The sequence below is a fragment of the Microtus oregoni genome, unplaced genomic scaffold (genome assembly GCF_018167655.1).
Source record: "Microtus oregoni isolate MIOR12 unplaced genomic scaffold, Mior012 000001F_ref0000356, whole genome shotgun sequence".
Classification (NCBI taxonomy): Eukaryota; Metazoa; Chordata; class Mammalia; order Rodentia; family Cricetidae; genus Microtus; species Microtus oregoni.
Window position 1 is genome coordinate 17,994,294 of NW_024543060.1, and position 23,657 is coordinate 18,017,950.

General features: G+C 46.7%; 1 protein-coding gene across 2 annotated transcripts in view; it reads left to right on the forward strand.

The window, feature by feature from the left end:
- Positions 1–12,464, forward strand: part of Vwa8 (von Willebrand factor A domain containing 8) — a 322,040-nt gene extending 309,576 nt beyond the window's left edge. The window contains exon 45 of one of the 2 annotated variants that reach the window (XM_041665254.1): positions 12,285–12,464. In XM_041665254.1, coding sequence (XP_041521188.1) covers positions 12,285–12,309 — 25 coding nt within the window. In that variant the 3' untranslated portion in view covers positions 12,310–12,464. Of the gene's footprint in view, positions 1–95; positions 1,154–12,284 lie in introns of those variants that run through there. The other variant, XM_041665244.1, reaches the window with a different exon arrangement.
- Positions 12,465–23,657: the final 11,193 nt, after the last annotated feature.

Genomic DNA, 23,657 nt, shown 5'->3' on the forward strand with positions numbered 1-23,657 from the left:
TGATGCTGTGTGGTTGGCCGGGCTGGAACGGGAGCCTTGATCTGCAACGGGAGCCTTGATCTGCAATGGTGATTTCCTCCCCTTCCCTCTGGCAGGCTCCAGAGAACTCTGCCAGCTGGCCGGTCTTTTGTCGCTATGGACACCCAGAAGATCCCTCAGATTTTACAACAGATCTTCACCTCCACCATGCTGTCCAGTATCTAAGAAGCACCCTTCACCACCCAGTACTGGAAGCCAAACGGAAGTAGAGAGAACTCTGAAAAGACAGCGCCCGTGCCAGTCTGGGCCGTGGCCGGACCTACTGTCCAGCAGTGAGCGGACTTCTAAATGGAAACACACTCTGGAAGGGTTTAGGTCTGCAGAGGAAATGGATTGACCTGCATTTCTTAAAAGGTCAGGGTTGAAGGAAGTAGGAGCAGGAACTACGGGGCTTGGTCTCGTTCCAAACCCAAAGGATAAAAAAACCCACTTTTGCCTTAATACATCATCTGTTGCCAGTTGCCACCCATAGCCAAGCCTTTAAGGCCATAGCTGACCTTAGTCTGCAAGCCCCACCCAACACGTTTCTGTCTAGAATTATTTTTACTTTCTCTCCAATGTGTATTGCCCAGCAAATAACAATTTTGCAGCCTTTAACCCACTGAAAAGCATCTGGGCAATAGTACTTTATAAGGTGTTAGATTCTCTCAAAAAAAAAAAAATCCCCTTCTCTTGACTAAAAGGAACCAAAAGATCCTCAGGGTGCCTGCTGTCCCATGTGGCTTCTGGATGGTTCTTCAGATAATAGAGAGCCAGTATCCTACCCTCTCTCAAGGATAAAAATATCCTGCCCCGAGTTCCCTGCATCCTGCCTTTAGTGCTTTTCCAGAGTCCCACAGTGGAGGACACTTTGCTGTCCAAATTGCAGCCATGAAAGTAGCAAATGCTTATGAGAGAAATTATGTCTGGCAGATTACACAAAGTTAAAAGGAATATGTTTGGCTGATGTTCGCTGGAGATTTCTTTAGGTTTAACTAAAGAAAAACATACTTTTCTTTTCAGCTAAATTTTCTTTCCAAGTGTACCTACTCACATTTTTAGAAACACATGTTCCAACAAGATGGCTCTCACAAGCCCTCTAATAAAATGCTCTTCGCAGCTGGTCATGACGTCAGAAGTGCTGGGAGCGTCTGATGTGTGTGCTTACTGTAAGCTGAAGAAACTAATCTCATTGATGTTACCCTAGGCATGTACACTGTCATTGTACGGGCCTGCAAATTCATTTCGCTTTACTATAGGGCAAAAGAATTGTCACCCTATTCTCACGCCCCATCTCCTGTTCATCAGTTGTCACAGAAATCAAAAGCAGTCGATTCCCAAGACTGTGTTACCACCTGGTGTTTGCCTGGTTTGCCTGTTTCAGGTGCCTGAGTATCCCAAAATGCACAGAGCTCCGACTCATCAGGTGCCCTGGAAATGTGATCACGTGACTAACAATCCCATCTGCTGATGACTTACTGTATACATCGGGTATGCTAAACGGTTCTGTGCCATGTGCCGCTCAGCTCTCATGTCTTATAGGCTACTGGCTGCTTTCTACCATTGCTTTCACAAGGTTCTTGATCATAGATTTGATTTTTCATTGAACTATTAGCATTGCCTTTCAAATGGAGACCTGGAGCCTTAGAGATATCCACAGCCACAGGCAGGTAGACCAGGCTCGACATCCCTCCTCACCTTCTGAGTGTGTGTGTGAGCCCCTCGCCCACCTGGCAAGTTTCTGCTCCTTGACTTCATGGTGACCTCCACTGCCTTCCCTTCGTTTCTCCCACACGACTCTTTGTGACCTGTCTTTGTTTCCTGAGCGGCCCCCCTAGCTCATGTCCTCATAAACCCTGTCAGCATGCTTCCAGGAGCTCAGAGGTGTGGGAACTAGGGCATGGAACACTTCTGGGAAGAATCTTGTAATTGCTGCTTTTTTCCTGGGCATAGCAGTGAGCTGAGGAAATGCCCATAAGGGGGCAGCTTAGCCCCAAGGTCACTGCCCCCAGCAGCCTTTGGAAGTAGCACACAAAAGTAGCTCAAGACGTCAGCCCTTCCCAGATCTCCACACAGAGCCTGAGCAAGCAGAACTATTCTTTTTAAACATGAAAAGAATGTGCTCCAGTAATGAAGTTTCCCTTCCCCACTACCCAGACGTCCTTTGCGATTGTTATTTGAAAGAGAAAATGTACTTTTCTGTTTTCTTATTTGTCAAAGGGGAAGATGAGGAGGGAGGGGAAAGATGCTCGGTTTTCACTTCTCAGAGCACCTAAGACGTGTGTGCATTTGTTATTAAATGTACTTAATTATAGGCCACTGGGAGCTGTTCCCAGGCCCTCATTAGAGCCAAGAGGTAATTCTAACTGCACTGTGTGCCCGCGGGGTATGCCTTGAAAGACATCTAACCCGAGTCTCTCTTGCAAGCACATGAAACGCTGACAAGGTTCATTGTTAGCCCTGAGCAGCCAGGAGGAATGAGCACTGTGAATAGCCACAGTATATGATGTGTGTTCCCCCTGGAATCCTTTGTGCCCCCAAAAAGATGACCTCATCACAGATGGGGTGGCTTGAGCTCAGCCACAGAAGTGGGTCAGAGCGGGAGGATTTGAAGGGGCGTCAGAGGGGGGATGAATCACTGAATTCTTTACCCCCTTCCTTGGGAACCCTCGGAGGAGGAGCGGTCCATCAGCACAGGAGGGTTTTCTCCAAAGCAGCCCCAAGGCTTCGTAGGCCATCGGAAGTGGCTTCTGAACACAGCCTGGCCAGAGTTCCCAAAAGGCCAGCTCCAGAGAGTCCACCTCCCCTGCACCTGGCACCTTCCTGGGCCTGTCAGGTCAGCCAAAGTGAAATTCCTCCTGAGCCCAGCACAGAAATGCAGAGTGGGGGAAACGGGGAACAGCTGCTTTATCCGTGCTCTGTATTCTCTGCCAACAAATGCAGTTAGGAGAGAAACCCCCTGAATTCTAAGCCAGTCTCCCCTACATGGGCGACCCGTCCTGAAACCTCATCTCTGGTATCGCTGCCGTCCACTCGCCCACTTTAAAATCCAACCAGTAATACGTACAACCAATAATGCATACCGTGTAAAAATCCTTAGCTGGACAGGGATTGTCATAAAGATCTTACCTACTGCCTTGATCTTCTCTAACATCTGCTCTGGCAAAACTACTAAAATTCCAGTCTTCACTGAGAGTAGAGGGAATTTATAACTCTAGTTAGAACTGGTCTGTAAAGAGGGTCTTGATCCTGCCTGATTGGCTATTAACTTCCTGCGTGACCACAAGCTAGTCTTTCTGGGCGTCGTTTGAGTTAAATCAGTGGCTTAAAATGTTTGGCGAAAATGATTACTAAAAACTACAGTTCTATGTTCCAGTTGCTCGTTTACATAGTGAGGCGACTTGTTCCAGCCTCCGTGTGAGAGCCACACCACTGCAGTATAATCTGTGCCGCCAGAACCCCGCAGGTATTTAGCAAAGGGCAGCCTGTCTCCCAGCACGCAGGATTTGGGCACCCGCAAACCTGCCCTTCCACAGTATTGCTGGCTGAACATGAATATTCCCTTACACCAGCATCAGTAAAACTACACAAAAGGACCTCTCCCTCAACGTGTAAGAGCTCGGCTGTTGCATCAAACTTTGCACAGTCAGAGTGCATATCTGCACAACAGAAGTCAAAAGGGATCAGGGACTGGAAGGCTGTTGTAACCTACCGACCCTGGTGTCTCAGCTGAACAATGCTCATGTGTGCATAAGTGTGTGCACACGTGTGTATTGAATGCTGCAAACAGTCTGCTCCAGAGCTGGGGCATGCTTGCCTAACACCTCAAAAGTTGAGAAGGATTGGATACTCTTTGGAATCTGAGCGCTGAGGCTTCCACCTCCAAACGCAGACTGTCTCTCCACGCACACAGCCTTCCGAGTGCCAGCATTACACAACCCTGAACCTGAGTAGTGTTTGTGGTATTTGGCCATTCGGAACAAAGTACAGCAGTCTTTTAAAGTGGCGAGAACATGACATTCTGCTTCAAGAAATCTTATCAAGGGGATAAGCCTTTGCAAGGCTGTCCCTCCCCTGTGCCCACAGGTACCACACACGGCTTTGGTGAAAGTATTTGGGAGTGGCCAGAGAGTGTGTCTATAGACTCAGGCTCCAAAGATGGCCATGTGGCTATGGAAGAGTCTCGGAATATAAGGACGTATTACAGCTAAAGGCAGATGAAGCACCAATAATAGTGGCATTGGCCTGGAGCGGAAACAGCCTATTGGACAACTTCAGCCTCACCTCCTGTGGGTGATTCTAACAGAGCCTGAGGAACCTAGGGGGCTGTGCATCCAAACCTAGACTCTAGAAATACATATGCATGCATGTGTGTGCACACACACACAGGCAGATAAGTGGGGTTAGTTAATGTAGGTACTAGACTGAATGATAATGTTGCTTATTGTGGGTGGAGTTGACAGAGAAGGCGTCTCCATTGGCTAGGCTTCCTTCAGTGTTGTGAGGTTTCTGAACAACTCCGTTCAAGGCTGACGGAGTAAACAAGCTCATCGATTACAGGCTTTCATACAAAGATGCGGTACCAAGTGTGGGATGCCAGAACTAAAGAATCTTTCTCTCTGTGACCTTTCCTGGAGACTGGAAGAGACACAGCGGCCTCAGCAGCAGAGGCGGAGGGTTCTAACAGCTCCTCAGACCGCCTGAAAGCAGACATTCAGTTGCTTGGCTGGGGTACAGCTCCCCACAGCTGGCCTGGCTCTGCCCCAGCATCTGAAGTCTATCCTCAGAGTGGCCTATCTCAGCAAGAGGGGATGGATGCTCTCACATAAGGCCAATCTCCCTGCGCAGCCATCCATCAGACATGTCTTGAAATCTTTTATCTGTGTGCTTCCTCTAGCATGGGGTGAATTGAAGGCCAGAGGGACTGTGATTGGGGCAAGGACAGAAGAGGGTGTATTTGTTATTTTGTTTCATGGTGGCCAAAATCCCAGAGAGAAACAGCTTAACAGAGGTAAGGTGTATCTGGACTTGTGGTTCCAGGGGGTTTCAGTCCATCCTGATGGGTCAGTCAGACTAGGTCCCAGGACAGTGTGGTAGACCAGGAAGCCTTGCAACCCACTTCCTTCAGGACAAATTCCATTGTCACGGGGAAGAGCCAGAGTGGTTTTAGGTGGGGAAATTTCTTTCTAAATATACATTTATCTGTATCAGGCTGGGGTAAGGACAGGGAAAGAGGTCGCTGACTAAGGAAGAGAAAAGAGGAAAGGAGAAATTGCCCATCTTTGCACATGTGTGGTGTATCCGTGTGTATTTTCAGGTGTGGGGCAGCAGGGGGAGGGTTGTAGGCCCGAACTCAATGAGTCAATGTAAGGTGTCTTTCTTCATCGCTACCTTCTGTAGCTTTTGAAGCAGGGTCTCTCACTGGAACTGGCACTCAGAATAGCTGGACCATGGCCAGCCATTACCAGTCCCTACCGCCAACACTGGGTTTATACAGATGTGCCACCAGTCCCTGCCGCCAACGCTGGGTTTATACAGATGTGCCACCAGTCCCTGCCGCCAACGCTGGGTTTATACAGATGTGCCACCAGTCCCTACCGCCAACTCTGGGTTTATACAGATGTGCCACCAGTCCCTGCCGCCAACGCTGGGTTTATACAGATGTGCCACCAGTCCCTGCCGACAACGCTGGGTTTATACAGATGTGCCAGTCCCTACTGACAACGCTGGGTTTATACAGATGTGCCATCAGTCCCTACCGCCAACGCTGGGTTTATACAGATGTGCCAACAGTCCCTGCCGACAACGCTGGGTTTATACAGATGTGCCACCAGTCCCTGCCGACAACGCTGGGTTTATGCAGATGTGCCACCATGTCTGGCTTTCCACATGGGAGCTGGGGTGACTCATGTCCTCATTTGCACACCACCCAATAGGCCTCTTCCACAACCCAGGAGCTATTTGGTTTTTTAAACTGATGTAAATTTTTTGGAGACATTTGATCTTTTAAATGCTAAGAAACTGTCATAAAACCATGTCTTGTAAAGGGCAGCTCCAGAAACTTATTAGTACATCAGATACGACGGCAGATGCCTGAGATACCCAAGGCCCGAGAATCAGCTCAGGCTGTGTAGTGAGTTCCAGGCCAGCCTGATCTGTGAGGTAAACCACTGTCTCAGCAAGACAGCAACCACACTAACTAAACTAAACAGGAGCAAATGGCAGAATATTCTCAAAACATATATACTTGTATGAAAATGTCTTTATGTAACATGGTACCATCTACAATGGATATACACAATGAGAATTTAAAATACAAAGCCCAGAGGTATTCCATTTGGAGGAGGCCCTGTTGAAGCTTACTGTTTCCTCTCACTGGACAGGAGCAGCATGCTCCAATGTTAACAGACTCAGCTGTTAAAGACTGACTCAGCCCAGTCTTTACCAGGCCCAGTCTTTCCACAAGATCCCCATGGCTCACAGGGCCGATGTATCCAAAGGGGCTCACATGGGCCCTGCTTCTGCAAGGAAAGTGACTTCACATAAAGGTGGTGGCCATTTAGAGATCATCCATGCCTGGTTGCTGGCCCAGCACCATCCTGGCTTCCCACATCCGTGCACTAGGGACCAATGTCATGCTTTGTTTCTCTGTTTCTCTAGAGAGAAGACAATCCTCTGAGAGTCTTCCTCTTGTGGAAAGACCACTGATTCCCCAGGCGCAAGGGCCATTTGATTTTAGGCTCATAGTGGAAGGTAACCTGGTGGGTGAGAGTCTCTGATCAATTTTGTAAGGGGACCATGACATCCTGATCAAACACCCCAGAGCTAAGTCAGAGCGCAGAGTGATTTCTTCCCCAGGATGAATGATGTGAGAGACCAAAACCAAGTTGCAGGAGGGGTGAGGGTGTCAGGACAGGTAACTGAGGTCACCCAGCAGGAGGGGAGAGGGTGTCAGCCAGCAGGAGGGGTGAGGGTGTGACTGAGGTCAGCCAACAGGAGGGGGGGGTGTCAGGACAGGTGACTGAGGTCACCCAGCAGGAGGGGGGAGGGTGTCGGGACAGGTGACTGAGGTCATCCAGCAGGAGGGGTGAGGGTGTCACAGGTGACTGAGGTCACCCGGCTCCTGGGATTTGACTTCCCTTTAGGACCGTGTTAGTGCATTCTTTGCATTTATGATGATAAAGTAACTGTCCCTCAAGATCTAATGACCTATCCCTGGGAAGGGTCAAATGGACTGTGTTAGTAGTTCCAGGCAGTTTGCACTTCGCGCACAGGCCTCCTTAGGAGGCTGGCAGCATTGAACAATCCTAAAGACTATCATCAAGGCCATCTCAGATGAGCTCTCAGCTCTTCTCTTTCCTCAACCCTAGAGGGGAGCCCTTGACTCATGTAGGTGTTATTCACATAGTCTCAAAGAACTGGTTCATTAGTCAGATATTTCTGGCAGTAACTGAGGAATATTAGAAGGCTAAGCCCAAGATGCCATCCATGTCTGCACAGACAGGGAACATGTGGAAAGGTGGCATCGTTATTAAAATAACATACTAACCCCTGCCTAGTCCTTCCCTTGTGTTGGATGCTTCTTAAGCACTTCATGACTCCCTTCAACCCAAATGTCAGTAAAACAGGTGCTTACAACCTAATCCTAATGAAAACCTCTTCTCTCTGCTTGCTGTCTGGAGACTGAAGCAGTTATCATACCCAAAAAATCTTAGAGTAGGCCATGGTTTCCAGCTCCAAAATCTGATGTCATTCCTCTGGGGACTCAGGTGAGCCCCCTTCCTGGAAACTCATAATGCCTTGGCAGTCTCCCAGCACTCTTCTCCAAGATAGGTGGGGAAGTGTGGCGGTCATGCGCTCTTCATATGTGCCGATCTACACCACCCTACATTCTGGGCGCAGAAGACAGCGCGGATGGATGCAGCCCTAACGGCAGAACTTGGATGTCATGAGTCTTTATGCCCTCCAGATCCATAAGTTGGAATCCTACCCCCACTGGAATCAATTATATTGGGAAGCAGGGCCTTTGTGGGTTGATTAGGACATGCAGGTAGAACTCTCATGAATGGGGTTGCTACCTGCGTTTTCTTTAAGCCTTTAACAGAATACTACAGGTGGTCATTAATAAAGCACATTTTTTCTTTCCTCACAACTCTGGGGCCTTAAAGTCCAAGCTCAAGGTGGTAATGTCTTTTGTGAGCCTTCTGGCTGCCCTGGCCATGGAAGAAGGCAGAAGGGCAAGGGAGCCTCTGTGGAGCTGAATTTAATCTTTTTATCAGAAACACTTTGTCTCGATTATTAATGCACGCCAGGACAATCAGCCCAGTCTCTTGAGCAGACCCTCATGACAACCGCGTATGGAAGTCCCAGCTCTTAATCTTATTACAGTGATTATTAAATTTCAACATGAGGTTTGGAAAAAGACTGCCCAACTGGAACAAGACCGTCCTTTACTACCAGCTGCAGAGATAGGACACGTCATCCAGAAAGCATGATGCTCTACAGCGCTTGAACCCAGCCTCCATGATCTGGCCCAGTCAGGGCAGTCCTGGGGATACAGCATGCTGCCCCATAGCTGCTGCCGCATCCGTCTTCTCTGTCCTGGGGAATAAAGGCAGGCACTACGTCTTATTTGCCTTTGACTTGACCCTGAGAAGGCTATGAATGTATTTTTAGTGAGTGGATAGCTGTGGGATGAGGAAGTGTCATGATTCTGAGAGGCAGAAATTGTGCTGGCCCTGGAATAAAAAAAAAGAAAAGATTTGGATGAAGCAAGAAGGTTGAAGAACCCCTGAGGAAGACAGCAAAGAGGAGAGTTAGAGAAGCCTGATCTTGGCGTGCTCTCAAAGGCAGGGGTGGGCAGGCAGACATTACAGTTCTCCCACTCTGGTGCCACTTCCTAGAATCTCTAAGCAGCCTTCCCAAAGGCTCCAGTCCACTCCTCTGGACTACCCTAAGCAGAGCAAGCCTTTGGACTGCCTCATGCCGGGGCTCTTTTGTTTTGCTTGCATTTCAGTTTCAAAAATAAATGGAGAACTTTCTTCCCCAAGATTACAAGTTGAATTGGTGATGAGTGAATTGCTGTGTATATGAATGGATGGATAGATGGTTGTATAGATGGATTAATATTTATGAATGGATAGATAAGTAGATGATAAATGCTGGACAGGTGAATGGAGAGATGAGCTGAAGAGGATAAAATCTACCCTGTTTAAGGCTTCGGGGAAGGATAGTTCTGGGACTTTTAGTAAGACCCATCACCAGGCTGTGATGGCGCACACTTTAAATCCTGGTACTTGGGAGGCAGAGGCAGGTGGATCTCTGAGTTCGAGTCCAACCTGGTGTACAAGAGCTAGTTCCAGGAGAGGCACAAAAATCTACACAGAGAAACCTTGTCCCCAAAACAAGCAAAAAGACCCATGATAAGATATCAGGAAGCAAAAGTGAAGTACCACATTTAGCCCAAGCAATACTATCTATCTATCATATATTCCCTAGTGGCTCCACAGGCCACGCCGTATGCAGCCATGGAAAAGCTGAGGAACCACCTGGAAATGGTTTCGACTGAGAGAAGACAGAACACAAGCTTGAGACTATGACAAAATCTTCATAGTGACAGAATCAGAGGTGGTTGGGTCACTTTGAGATGAATGTGTGTCCAGGACAGTCACTTGTGATATCAGACACCCAGCTCACCCTGATATCAGATACTTAAAGCACCCTCAAAAGAAGCCATTCTTCTATGAGGTCCTGAGACAGTTCCCAGGGACCGTGTTGCCTAGCAAGGCTTAGAAGCCTTAACACATGCCCTTAAGTTCGTGGGCACTGAATTCAATTCATAACTCCTATGTAATAACTAGTTTCCCTAACATTTTTTGTTGAAACACCATAATATCCATTCAGTACAATACTGTATACAATACAGTGCTTTGATATATATTCAAAAAATTATGTAAACATCACCATTGTCTAATTCCAGAATATTCTTATTATCTCCAATGGAAAACTCCATACTGCCTGGGAATTACTTTCCATTTCTCCTTCCTGATTCCTGGCACCACAGGCCTACTGTCTGAGGATTTTCCTGTCTGGACACTTCATATAAATGATTTCATACAACACAAACTGCTTTCATCTGCTGTAATGTTTTCAGATCATTCATGTTGTATTTATTATTCTTTTTATGGTCAAGTAACATTTAATTGTTCAAAAGTATCAGTTTTTGTTTATCCATTCTTACAGAGATGGATCTTTGGCTAATACAAAGAACGTCTGTGTATTAGTTTATAGAAACATGTGTTTTCAGTTATCTCGGGTATAGAAGTAGGAGAGGAATTTCTGGGTTAGATGATGGTTCTGTTTAATGTTTTCAGGAACTATCCAACTGTTTTCCAAAGGAGTTGTACTGCCCTACATTCCCACCAGAGATAGGGGGCTTCAGTCCCTTTGACCCTTGTCAACAAGCTCTCTAATTTGCTACCATCATCCTAGTGGGTGCTCAGTGGTACTGCACTGTAATTTTGCCATTTCTCTAATGGCTATTAATACTGAATATCTTTTCTAATGCCTAATACCCATTTGTATATCTCTTTATAGCTGAGAGTATGGCTCAGTAGTAACGATTTGCTTGGTACACAGGCAATCCTGGGTGTTTTAATTCCCAGCAACACAGACACAGGCACGTGTTTTTCTTTGGAGAAATGCCTATTAAGATACTTTCCTATATCTAATTCATGATGTGTCTACCATTAAGTTGTAAGAATTCTATGCACAATCTCGATACCAGGCCATTATAAATGACTCGCAGATAGTTCTTCCATTCTGTGAATTGTGTTTCCATATTTTTTGATATAGACAGGATCTTATACTATAGCCAAAGTTGACCTGAAACTCATTATTGTAGCTCAGGTTGCCCTTGAACTTACAGCAATCCTGCCTCAATCTCCTGAGTAATGGTATTTGTTTTAGTTAGGGTTTCTATTGCTGTGAAGAGACACCATGACCACAGCAACTCTTATAAAGGAAAACATTTAATTGGGGTAGCTTACAGTTTCAAATGGTTAGTCCATTATCATCATGGCAAAACATGGCAGCATGCAGGAGAACCTGCTGGAGAAGGAGCTGAGAGTCTACATCTTGATCCACAGACAACAGAAAGTGAACTATCTACCACACTGAGCATAGCTTGAGCAAAGGAGACCCCCACAGTGACACACTTCCTCCAACAAGGTCACACCTACTCTAACAAAGCCATACCTCCTAATAGTGCCCACTCCCTTTGGGGCATTTTCTTTTAAACCACCACAGTATCATAGGTGTGAATCACTTCATCCAGTGTGTATTTTTACTCTCTTGATAGTTTTTGGTGCTTTTGTTTGTTTGTTTCTCCAAGATATAGTTCTAGCCATCCTGAAATTCACTGTATAGACCAGGTTGATCCTGAACTCACAAAGATCCTCCTGCCTCTGCCTCACAAGTGCTTGGGTTAAAGATATGAACTACCACACCTGGCCTGTTACTTTATAAAAAATTTGACATGGTGTCTCCCATAATCTACCTCAGCTGTCCTTGAACTTTCTCTAGAGCCCCAGTGGGCCTTGAACTTATGATCATCTTGCCTCAGTCTTTCAGGAAGCTGTGATCCACCAGCCTACTTCCAGCAAACACTGTAAGCTCACAACTCTCATGGAATACAGATGGGTTGGTTGTTATTGTTTTTAATAAACACCCTCCAAATTTCTGAAAGTTTTCATTTGATTTCCAATGTTTAGAGATAATTGGATTTGACTAAATTTTTGCCTATGTTTTTGCTTTTATGTAGACTGAGGTGTTGGGAGGCTTAACAGAGTAACAACACACATGCTCAGAAAAAGATAGAGCTAGCTATACAGTAAAGACAGATTCAGTTTTTTAAAAAAAAAAAATTCTAAACGTGATGTGGGGAGTCCTTCTGTGTATGTGTTGCTTTTATTGGTTAATGACTAAAGAAGCTGCTTGGGCCTCTGACAGAGCAGAATAAGCTGGGGGGGGGGGGGAATAAACTGAATGCTGGGAGAAAGAAGGCAGAGTCAGAGGTGCCATGTGGGTGCTGGAGGAGAAAGACGCAAGCCACCAGCCAGAACCTTGCTGGTAAACCACAAGCCTCACGGTAAATTATAAAATAATGAAAATGGGTTAATTTAAGATATAAGAGCTAGCTAGCAATATGTGCAAGTGATTGGCCAAGCAGTGTTACAATTAATATTGTTTCTGTGTAATTATTTCAGGTCTGGGCAGCCAGGAAATGAATGAGCAGCCTCCATCTACATAAACAGTTTACATGTTTGAAAATATACATAGCCTTGGGAGAGAAAAGAAAAAGGATAAAGAAAGTCCTTTAAAAAAGAAAGAGAGTAGTTGGGTATGGTGGCACACACCTTTAATCCCAGCACTTGGGAGGTAAAAGCAGGTGGATCTCTATGAGTTCAAGGTCAGCCTGCTCTACAGAGTGAATTCTAAGACAGCAAAGATACACAGAGAAACCATCTCAAAAAATCAGAAATTAAAAATTAAAAAAAAAAACAGATTTTTTTACAAAGCTACATAAAGATGGAAAATACACAAAGAATCTGTGCGGCGAACTTCTCGACCAGTGAGGAAGAACGACCACCACACGAGGATTCTTCTCAGATCGCGCTTTAATGGAGTGCCTCTTGGTTGATGGGGAGCAGGAAGCCAGAGTGGCTGAGAGCACTAAAGCAGCTGCTTATATAGGGAGTAGGCACACTGGTCGCCCTGTGATTGGTTGCCACCATCAGCTGTCACCAGACTGCATCGGGATAGGTCCAAGGGCCCTTATCCACTGCGCATGTGGGAAGCAGGGGACACACAGCTCCCAACGGGACAGGATGTCAGCGCCATCTTGTAATGGCGATTCTGTCCGGCTCCCTGCAAATCTGGATACTGTATGATATTGTGTTGTCTTTGAATTGTTTGACTGCTGAGGAAGAAGCAATACCTGCTTAAAGTTGATTATCAATGCTGCTGGATTAATCTAACATATATACTTTGAAAATGCCTTGATTTCAAAATTCAAGTAAAAAAATATGTTACTTTGAAGAAGAGGTTTTGCTTTTTTTCCACAGGAAATGAGAGGCTGTGGAATCATTCTGGGTTAAGAAAAATCAGGTTTGATCAAGGAAGACCCCCTAAAAATCTCCAATGGGAACAAATGGCCCAGGTGATCCAATGTTTAGAGCACCTCTGTTGCAGTTTCCTCTGAGTTCTACATCTAGAACAGCCTCAGGACTGCTGGCCAAGATGATCAATCCTCACAGAATATTCCAGTCAGGAAACATAATCCTAAATTTTCTTTGGGGGTGCTGATAATTTTATAGGAACCTAATCAGCAGGAAGTAGCCTGGAAAACTACACGCACATTCCCAAAAAATTAATTATAGATGTTTGTCTGTTTAGAGTGTTAGTTACAAGTTGTTATTGACAATGGTCAGGAAAAAAGCTAGACAAAGGAGATTAGATTCAGAGTTCTCATTTTGAAAAGAAAAAAGGGGGAAGTACTGTGGGATAATGCTCTTGTACCCTATAAAGATTTGTCACTCACTGGTTTAATAAAATACTTATTGGCCAGTAGCCAGAAAGGAAGTATAGGCAGGACAACAAAACTAGGAGAATTCTGGGAAGAATAATGGCTTAAGTCTGCAGTCACCACCCAGATGCAGAGGAAGCAAGATGAAAATGCTGCACTGAAGAAAAGGTACCAAACCATGTGGCTAAACACAGATAAGAATTATGGGTTAATTTAAAAGTTGTAAGAGCTAGTTAATAATAAGCCTGAGCTAATAGGCCAAACAGTTTATAATTAATATAAGCTCTGTCTATTTCTTTGGGACTGAATGGCTATGGGATCAGGCAGGACAGAAATCTCCATTTACAGAGTGTCAATTGGAAGAATTGATCAAATAATTGCCATAAACTTCTGCATGGGGCTTCTGTGCACATTACCTGAAGGCACCCAAGACCCTTGTCCCAGTGTGCCACCGATGTCCTGCACTAAACTTGGCCTTACCTCCTAATTGATTCCATATCACTCTTCCCTCTGCAGAAAATGACTCTCCCCAGGCTCACCCTTGGCCTTCAGGGCCCACACATCCCAACAGAAGACTTCCCATGAGTCTCTGTTGCTACTGCCTTGCTTTAGGAAGTCAGAAAATATCTACTAAGCATTTGCTGTTTTAGGCACTATCTTGACTTTCTCTTTAAGGAACACACATTCTACTGACAAAAGCTAGCAAATAGGCAGGTCAACAGATATAGTCATGACACGCTCCCAGAATGAAATAGAGTCTCGGGTTTGGACTGAGGGCCATTGTTTTAAATAAGGTACACAGGGAGGCCCCTGAAAAGATGATTGATATTGCTGAAGAGTACCTGCCACAGAAGCATAGGGATTTCCCAGAGCCACATGTAAAGCCAGGCTCTCGATGTACCCTGGGGGTGGCCAGGGCAGGGGATGGAAGCAGGTGGGTCCTGTGAAGTTCTCTGTCCAGCCAGCCTGGCCAAATCGGTGAACTCCAGCTTCAGTGAGAGATCGTTTCTCCAACAATAAAGTCTGGCAGCTATTAAGGAAGGAATCTCTGAGAAGAGTGACCTACTCTCAAAGAGTCACTCAGGCGGCTAGCTTAAGAGTATGCTTTGGACCCGCTCTACAGGAGGAAGCTCGTGCCTCCTGAGCTGGAAACCTAACCAGCTCCCCAGGGCTAGTGAAGTCATGGATTGTGGGGGAGAATCTACAACCGCCGCTAACTACATCCCAAATGCTTGTTCTTATAACCACAGGTAAGTGCGGTCGTCACCTCTCATCAAGGAGACTTTTTGCAACAGATAGAAACCATTACAGAAAACCACAACCAATCAAAATGCATAATTGTAGAGCCCAGTCCTATCAGGTACAGCTACAACTCCAACAACTAGGACTCGGGGCACGTTACCGAGGAGGGGGCAGGGACTTTGCGGTAAGACAGTAATGTCAGACAACCATGACGTCCATCAACACTACTGCTTGAACATGAGCTAAACAAGGGCAGCCACAACAGACATGCTAAAGTGGATGGGGTGAGATTGTTGAGGGGCAGAGACCACGGGTCCACAACCCTATACCAAGAACTATAGGACTTAAAGAATCTTAAATCTGGAGAAATAGTATTCCCAGGCAAGAGCACGTCAGTTGGTTACCCAATACCAAATGGTCAGTCCATAAATACAAGTAACCTTATACAGACTAAGCAGGTTGTATTTATGTGTTTAGGAATAAATATGTATGTATGTGTATATGTGTGTGTGTGTGTGTGTGTGTGTGTGCATGTAACAACAATTAATGGGGAAAGGGGCCATGACTTTGAAGGAGAACAAGGGTATATGGGAGAGTTTAGAAAGAGGAAAGGGAAGTGGGAAATGATATAATTATAGTTTCAAAGAAGTAATTAAAAAAAAACCCAAGCTCTGGAAGGCCAAGGTTGGCTTAAGACATATGGTTAACAGAATGTCAGTAACTTGGACCGAAGATGGTAGCAAAGGTGATGAATCAGGCCCGGGATCTAGGACATTTGCTAATGGAGTCGGTGTGCCATGTGCAAGAGAAGCACCAATGGAAGATGACTCCAGACTTTGGACGCTCAGAGTTGCTGCCATGTACAGGGGGAGGGAGCGATCAGGAAGTGTAGGGTGCGGTTTAAGCCCATATCTCCTGCCTCCAAGATCCACTCCTTGGCCGCAGGGCATGAACTGTGGCCTAGCTCCTGCCACAGAGGTTTCCTGAGGCATCTTCAAAATAGCCACAGGTTTTATTCCTTGCTCTCTATGGTTGGGGGCCAGAAGTGCCTTGGCCGTCCCTGGATAGTCGTCTCTGCAGCCACACTGAAGAACTGGGAACTGCAAGAACTCCACAAACCTTAGTGGTGACCAGAAGCCACACCCCAAGCAGACCCCAGGCTGTGAGGCTAAGTTGGACAGGAGTGGTGGGGATAAGGAAGGGGTACCAGAGAAGGAACTCCAGATCCTGTCAAGGTCATTAAAAGCATGTTAGAACACATGGGTGCTTCTGTTCAGGCCACTTGACCAGATCATGTAGCCAAGACAGGTCTGGTGGGCTTTTTTTTTTTTTTTTTGCTTTCCTTCATTTTCTTCCTTGTGGAGTTGTAGTCTATGGAGCTTTTTAGCATTGAAATGAGTTGATACAAGGACTAGAGAGTTAACAGTGCACACTGTCCCCACAGACAACAAGGACTAGAGAGTTAACAGTGCACACTGTCCCCACAGACAACAAGGACTAGAGAGTTAACAGTGCATGCTGTTCCCACAGACAACAAGGACTAGAGAGTTAACAGTGCACACTGTCCCCACAGACAACAAGGACTAGAGAGTTAACAGTGCACACTGTCCCCACAGACAACAAGGACTAGAGAGTTAGCAGTGCACACTGTCCCCACAGACAACAAGGACTAGAGAGTTAACAGTGCACACTGTTCCCACAGACAACAAGGACTAGAGAGTTCACAGTGCACACTGTCTCCACAGACAACAAGGACTAGAGAGTTAACAGTGCACACTGTCCCCACAGAGGATCAGAGCTCAGTTCCCAGGATCCATGTTGGGCAGCTCACAGATGACTGTGACTCCACCCCCAGGAGATCCAGTGCTTTCTTCTGGCCCCACTGGGCACCCACACTCATGTCCACACAGCCATGCACATAACTAAAAATAAAGTCAGTCCTTAAATAAAAACATTTATAAAAACAACCACTGCTTGACAACTATGATGTGGGATGTACTTCTGTATGTGTGTGGCTCTTATTGGTTAGTGAATAAAGCTGCTTTGGCCTATGGCAGGGCAGAATAAAACCAGGCTAAAAGAGATACATAGAGAGAGTAGGCAGATTTAGGGAGACACATGTAGCTGCCAAAGGAAAAAGACACCCACTGGGACTTTACTGGGAGGCCACAGCCTCATGGTGATATACAGATAATAGGAATGTACAGATAATTTAAGATGTAAGAGCTAGCTAGGAATATGCATGAACCATTGGCCAAAGAGTGTTGGAATTAATATAGTTTCTGTGTGATTATTCTGATCTGGGAGGCCAGGAAAGAACGAGCAGCCTCCTTTTACAACACTACATAAACTGTATTCATGGTGGTGTGGTTTAAATGGCTCACATTTTATTTTGCCAGTGTCTCCAGTCTCTAAATCTGAGGCCCCATCTCAGTAGGCTATAGCACAATTAATAAAAACCCAGAGAAAGAAATTGAGGTTCAACCTGAAGGTCAGAAAAGCAAAACAGCCAGCCACTGACTCTTACTTCTACCTCAGATCGAAATGTCGATCCTGCTTCCAGAAATCTCAGAATGAGACAGTGTGTGGGTGCTGTCTCTTCCCATCTTATATTCCTCTCTAGTGCTGGGATTAAAGGCGTGCACCACTACCACCCAGTTTCTATGACAACTAGTGTGGCTGCTGGGATTAGAGGTGTGTGTCACCACTGCCTGGTCTGTACAGCTGACCAGGGCAGCTGTTTTACTCTGAGATTCAGACAAGCTTTATTTATTAAAATACAAATGAAATATCACCCCAGTAGGCATTCCATTTTTTTTTTATCTGAGCCACTTGTTTTAATTTATGTTACTTCTTTGGTTCCCACCAGCAGCTGACATCGTGAGGTACTTAAGTGAAAACTATCAAGCAAGGATATTCACTGTTTGTGTGAAGGGGGCTAGTTTTTGTCCTCAGTGCTTAGGACTGAACTTCGGACCTCACACATGCCACACGAAGGTTCAGTCACTGAGCTGTGGTCCCACCCCATACATTGCTCTTCTACATGTCTGTTTCTGTAGCGGCTTCCAAGGTATCTGAGTCATCACCCACAGCTGAAAACTACGACTTTGGAGCAACAGATACTTCTTGATATTTGTTCCCGATGCTTGCCCATTCCAGCTTCGCTTCTCAAAGGGTTGGGTGCCGTGGGAAAAAGGGAGCACATCTCTCCCTGCCACGTAAAATGAAGCAGACCGGGCTCCAGGGCCTTCAGTACAGAACTGAAATCAAATCAATGTCTCCAAGGAAACGTTACTAGTCCAGCCAGCCTCGCTCCCTGCCTCTCCATCTCCAGCTTTAACAATAAAACATGGATTTCAAATACTAAAAAATATACAATCTCGCCAAGCTCTGGGCCTCTCTGGTGTGCAGACAGGCTGAGCCATGTGTTCAGATGACTGAGTGGTCCTTTCCCCAGTATGGTGGGGTGGTATCCAGGAACCAGAGAGAACAGAGCTTCTGAGGCAAATTGTAGAGGCAACGGGCTCAGTTTCTATTTCTAGCACAGTAGCCCGTGGCCCATCATCCTACAGTTAATACCTGTAGGGCAGTCAGGATGTGTCCAAAAGATATAGCCACCCTCTGTTCAGTAGCTACCGCCATCCTCTGCCATGGCTGTGACCTCTTCCTTTGTCACTCCATTCCCCAGACACTATTGTGGGTGGAATCCAAATAACTTGATTCAATTAAGATAGGAGAAATGTTTGTTCCTTGAAAACCTGCTGGCATCTGTCCTGGCTAGCAAGCCAGCACACAGGTAAGGAAGGAATACTTCCTTCTGCACTCTGGATGACAGCAATGGCTGCACGGTGTATACTCAGCTTTCCTAACTGCCTGTCCCATGCAGTGTGGTGGCTGAGACAGGTGTGGCATTGCTGTCAGGCTAACCTAGGTCACACTGTGACATTTGTGTGCCTATGAGGCAAATGTGTTTCCTCGGTTTCCTCATGGACTTATAAAAGGTATGAAGAGATGCCAACATTTGTGGGTTCCCCATTGTATCCATCTTACTTTGGTCTCCTCGTCTGTCCTTTTGGACCACCGTTCAACAGAAATGGGACATCCTTCTTCCTGCAGGTGAAGGACAAGAGTAGAAGGACCAGCTGGTCCAGAGGCCCTGAGCTTATAGAGACAAGTCTAGTTTTAGCATCTGGCCGGAGTGACAAGTCCAGTTCATATTGGGAGAAAGGTCCAGGACTGGCTCCAGGTGATTAGGAGGCTGGCCCAGGGCTGGTCTCAGAGAGAGAGAGATCTCTGATGCTTCCTCATAGCTGGTGATGAGGTCCAGAGGCATCCAAGGATACAGGATGATTTCCTCTTTCCTGTCCAAGTGAGAACCACGTGGGAAAGGAACAGAGGTTGCAGTTTTGGGGTCTGACGCATCTTTAAATAATGCCAGTAGCTCCCTCCTCTTTCTGTATGGAGGACCTTCGGGGAGCCCTGGTTGATGAACCAAAAGTGGACGATTATTTTTTATTGTAGGGACCTTTCTATTAGCTAGAAGCCATAGATGTTTTCCCCAGAACAGGGCTGCCAAACAAATCACTTCAAACTTAATGTCTGAAGCCAACAAGTGTTTGTTGCTCCCATGGTTCTATGAGTTGCTGAGGCTCACGGGGTGGCCCTTGGGGTTTTCTTATGGAACTTCAGGCAAGATCCCCCCAAGCAGAAATCTCCAGGAATCTTTCCTGGGGACCAAGGGCTGCTGGCCCGTGTCTGACACAGTGTCAAGACCTCTGTTGCCCATGCAGCCTCTCCATGTGGTTTCTGAAGGTAAACTGGCTGACAGGGCACAGGGCTTCTTACGGTCACTCGAGGTTGCTTTGCAAGACTTAGCAGGGAGCTGGCCTGGCCTGGTGTCCTCTGCTGCCGACTGTTGGCTCAGACATTAAGGGAGAAGATTAAGCTCTACCTCTTTGTGATGGAGTGGCAGTGTCCTGCTCCTCTGTACTCTACTACAGAGACCTGAGTCGGTGTCTTCACAGGAGAAAGAAGCTGCTGCCAAACCTCAGTAGATGTGACAGACGCGAGAAGTGTCCTAGCTTGCTGCTTGAAGCCAGAAGCTGTGGAGAGATTTGTCAGACCTTGAGGCTGTGTGAAGACTGTGCTGCCTTGGCCAAGAGGTAGGGGGACCTGGCTGCCCTGGCTGAGCAGGTAGAAGGAACCTGGTACACTTGTTTGGTTTTAAAGCTCCATGATTTCCTCCTGATTTGGTGTCTCTCTGCGGCCTACATCCTATGCAATCAAACAGGCGAACTGGAATGCATCATGAGGACCTCCTCAGGGTCACCCCACAGCCTCCAACAGCTCTTGGGTTGGGCTGTGCCTCATCTTCCCCTACCAGCACATCTTGACACACCGTTTCTGCTATTGTCCTAACTCACACTCCTGCCACCTCCCAGACCAGCCTCAGATGGATGGGCGCTCCAACCTTCCAAGTGTGCAGGAGGATGTTAAAACCTCCCCTTCTAAACCAGACCTGTGCTCAGATACTCTCCAAAAGAGAACCAAAGATCCCCTTCTCTCAATGTGGTGGTTACTGGAGGCTTGACCTTTGAAAGCCAAGCATGGTTTTCAAATGTTCACAGAGACTATTAGACACCCACAGAGTGTCATACAGGGATCTCGGCAAACCTGATTCTGCCATCTCTGCTTTCTCCTCAGACCCACTTTCCAGAATGTTCTGAAGCAAATCCCAGGCATCGTTTCTTTTCTTCCCCAAGTATTTCTAATTTGATTCTAGAAGTTAGGTTTCTTCTCTTCAATGATGATACTTTAGTTCACAGATGTAGAGAAATCTGACCCCAGAACTCCCCAAGGCAAAGCCCCACAGTGGAATGTGGCAGAAATCAGAGAGCATCAGGATGGCCCGGAGGTGTGAGTTCCCAAGAACATGAAGGGACCGGAAGCCAGTGATGAGAGAATCATAAACCAGGAAGAAGATTCCCAAAGGAGGCAGCTTGGAAGCAGCCAACAGCTCCTCTGTATGGTCCCCTTCTGTCACCTTCTCCTGCCAGCACAATTCATGGCCCAGGTGTCCCTGAAGGTAGGAGCCACCTCACCCTTCATTTCTACTCCAAGACAGCACTGATGTCAATAAACAGCTGACCCCAAAAGGGGTTGACGCCCACAGCCACAGGTCCAATGTTCTCCTACTGTGTCACCATCCACCACGCCCGGCTCAGAAGAGGAAGAAAACTCCTGGATTTTGCACAAATCTGAAGCCTGGGTCATGTGAAAAATTAAAGGGTGCTTCTGTTATGCAGCCTGCAGTAAACGGCTCAGCTTGCAGGTGGAGATGGGACTCAACGGCAGAACATTTGCCAGACACACACAGGGCCCTGGGATTGAACCCCAGCACCGAAGAAAAGCCACTGGAATTTTCTCCCAGGGGACTAAGCAGTATCTGCGCCCCCTCCCCCACTCACGATGGTGGGCCAATGAATCTGTAAGGCTTATTTACAGAGCATGGGTGACCTGAAGGCAGCCATATTGGAAACTCTATAAGAAAGATACCATCCATGCTGATTATCACAAAGTTTGGCTGGAGCCATTTGGCATTCGGGTTTGCTGGAGTCTGCACATCAGCCCTGCAGGGTTTTGTTATTGTTTTGAATGAGTTCTGGGTGGTCTCTGAGGTAAGAGAAATAAATGTTGGCCATAGGAATTTCAGGGGACTTTCCCTTTTGTTTACTCCCCTCCCCCAAAATGGCTCTGATTGGATGCTGGTATTATAATTAAGAGTCTACCCCAGGGGGCCGCTTTTGGCCAACCCCAGAGGGCATTTGGGCCACACACAAATTGAAAGTCTAAAGTTTTTCTTCCTAGAACCTAGGAGTTTGATTTATTCCACCTGTCCAGGAGGCAAGCCAGCAGGGAGCTGAAGGACTTGTAGAGGCTTCTATTGCCTTCTGTAGAGCAAAAGCAAAATAGGGAGAGACAGCGGGTCCTCTCTACTCCTCATCCCTATCCCAGCATCTTGAGAGGCTTAGTCAAGCCAGCTGAAGGGGCAGTCAGTTTGATCAGCGCCCAGTGTGAGGTTCATTCTTATCCTTGTCTGTGGTCTGGGTCCCCACCAGGTTTCACTTTACCTGGGATAATTCTGCGGCTTTCATTCCCATCGGTACACTGCTCCTTTCTAACCTGAAGGTGAGAAGCCTGCGGTCCAGGGCCAGAATGTCCCACCCCCTAGTTACAAACCGGCTTAAGGCCCTGTGGTTTAGGTTGGTAAATTAAAGCAACCTCTCCTTTCCCTCAGGGACCGCAGCACATCTCAAACAGTACCCTGAGCAAGGAAGTGATAGCTAGTGTGAAATTGTTAGGCCCTGGGCCAGGTATAAGCTTCCTGGCTTATAGGTAATAGGGGAGGTGTGTGCCGCCCCAGGTAAGATAGAAAGGGGAGAGCTTCCTCTGCCTTAGGCTCTCCCTGATCCCTTGTCCAGTCTCTCCATCTGTCAATCCATATTACTTTCTCCTCTAACTCTCCTCCAGTTGTTCGCTGTCACTCAGCACCATGTACCCTGGAGAGCACTAACATACACACATACACACATACACACATACACACATACACACACACACACACACACATACATACATACACACACACACACACGACCTCTGAAAGAATTCCAAAGGTCCATACAGCATCAGGCTGTTCTTTTTTTCTTTTAAAAAAAAATATTTATTTTATTACATCTTGGGCACAGTTTCCCCTCCCTCCTCTCCTCCCAGTCCCTCCGCCATCTCCCCTTTCTTCCCACACCCCAATCCACTCCTTCATTTTTGTTTAGGAGAGTGCAGGGTTTGTAGCGGCTCAGGGTGGGTGACTGAGCTGACAACCAGGGAGACTACATGAGACTGACCTAGGCACTCTGCATATATGTGACAGCTGTATAGTTTGGTCCTCCTGTGGGACTTCTAACAGCAGGAACAGGGGCTGTCTCTGGCTCACTCTTGCTGGCTTTTGGGGGACCTACCTTGCCCAGCCTTAATACATGTGACTCGATATGACCTAGTTTGTTGATATTCTTGCTTTTCTGAACCTTTTCGGTGTTACTGTAACTGGGAGGCGAAAGCAAAGGTGTTCAGGGCTTTGGAGGGCAGAAACAAAACCAGACAAATGTGGAGTGATGGAGCAAGCAGAAAAGAACAACCACCCAGAAAACCACCACCTGGAAAGAGCAGACATTAGGACCCAGAGGAGCTGGCATTCGCCGCCTCCTGCCCGCATGGGCCCAGCCTGGCTGAAGGGCATGTGGCAGTAGCTTTTCCCATACCTGGCAGTTTATCCTGGGGTCCATGTTGAGATCTGTGCTTCCCCAGTATTTGGCCCTGGGCTACTGCAAATCTCATTGTTAGCTCCATTGTCATTAGGCCAGTGTTGGGGGTACACAACTGGGAAAACTCTGAAGTCCTTCTTATGATCCGGCCAATATATCATGAAACACAATGTGACAAAATCCAAGGAATCCACCTTGAGGATCTGATGTAACTTCTGATAATGTCAACAAAGCCTTGGTTACTTCCTGCCTGGAATGAACTCAGCTCCAGGCTAAATGAGCCCATACTGTCCCAGGACATGAAGTCCCCACAAGATGTGGACAGTCACTGCCTGCCTTTTTCAAACAAACATCCAAGTTAGATTGGCATGGATATAGCAGAAGAAATCACCCTCACGGGTGGAGGCCCCAAGAAGAAAAAGAAAAGATTTCCATGATTGCAGTGGAAGGAATCAGAGTCTGTCAATACGTGGAGAATGGCCAGAATCGCC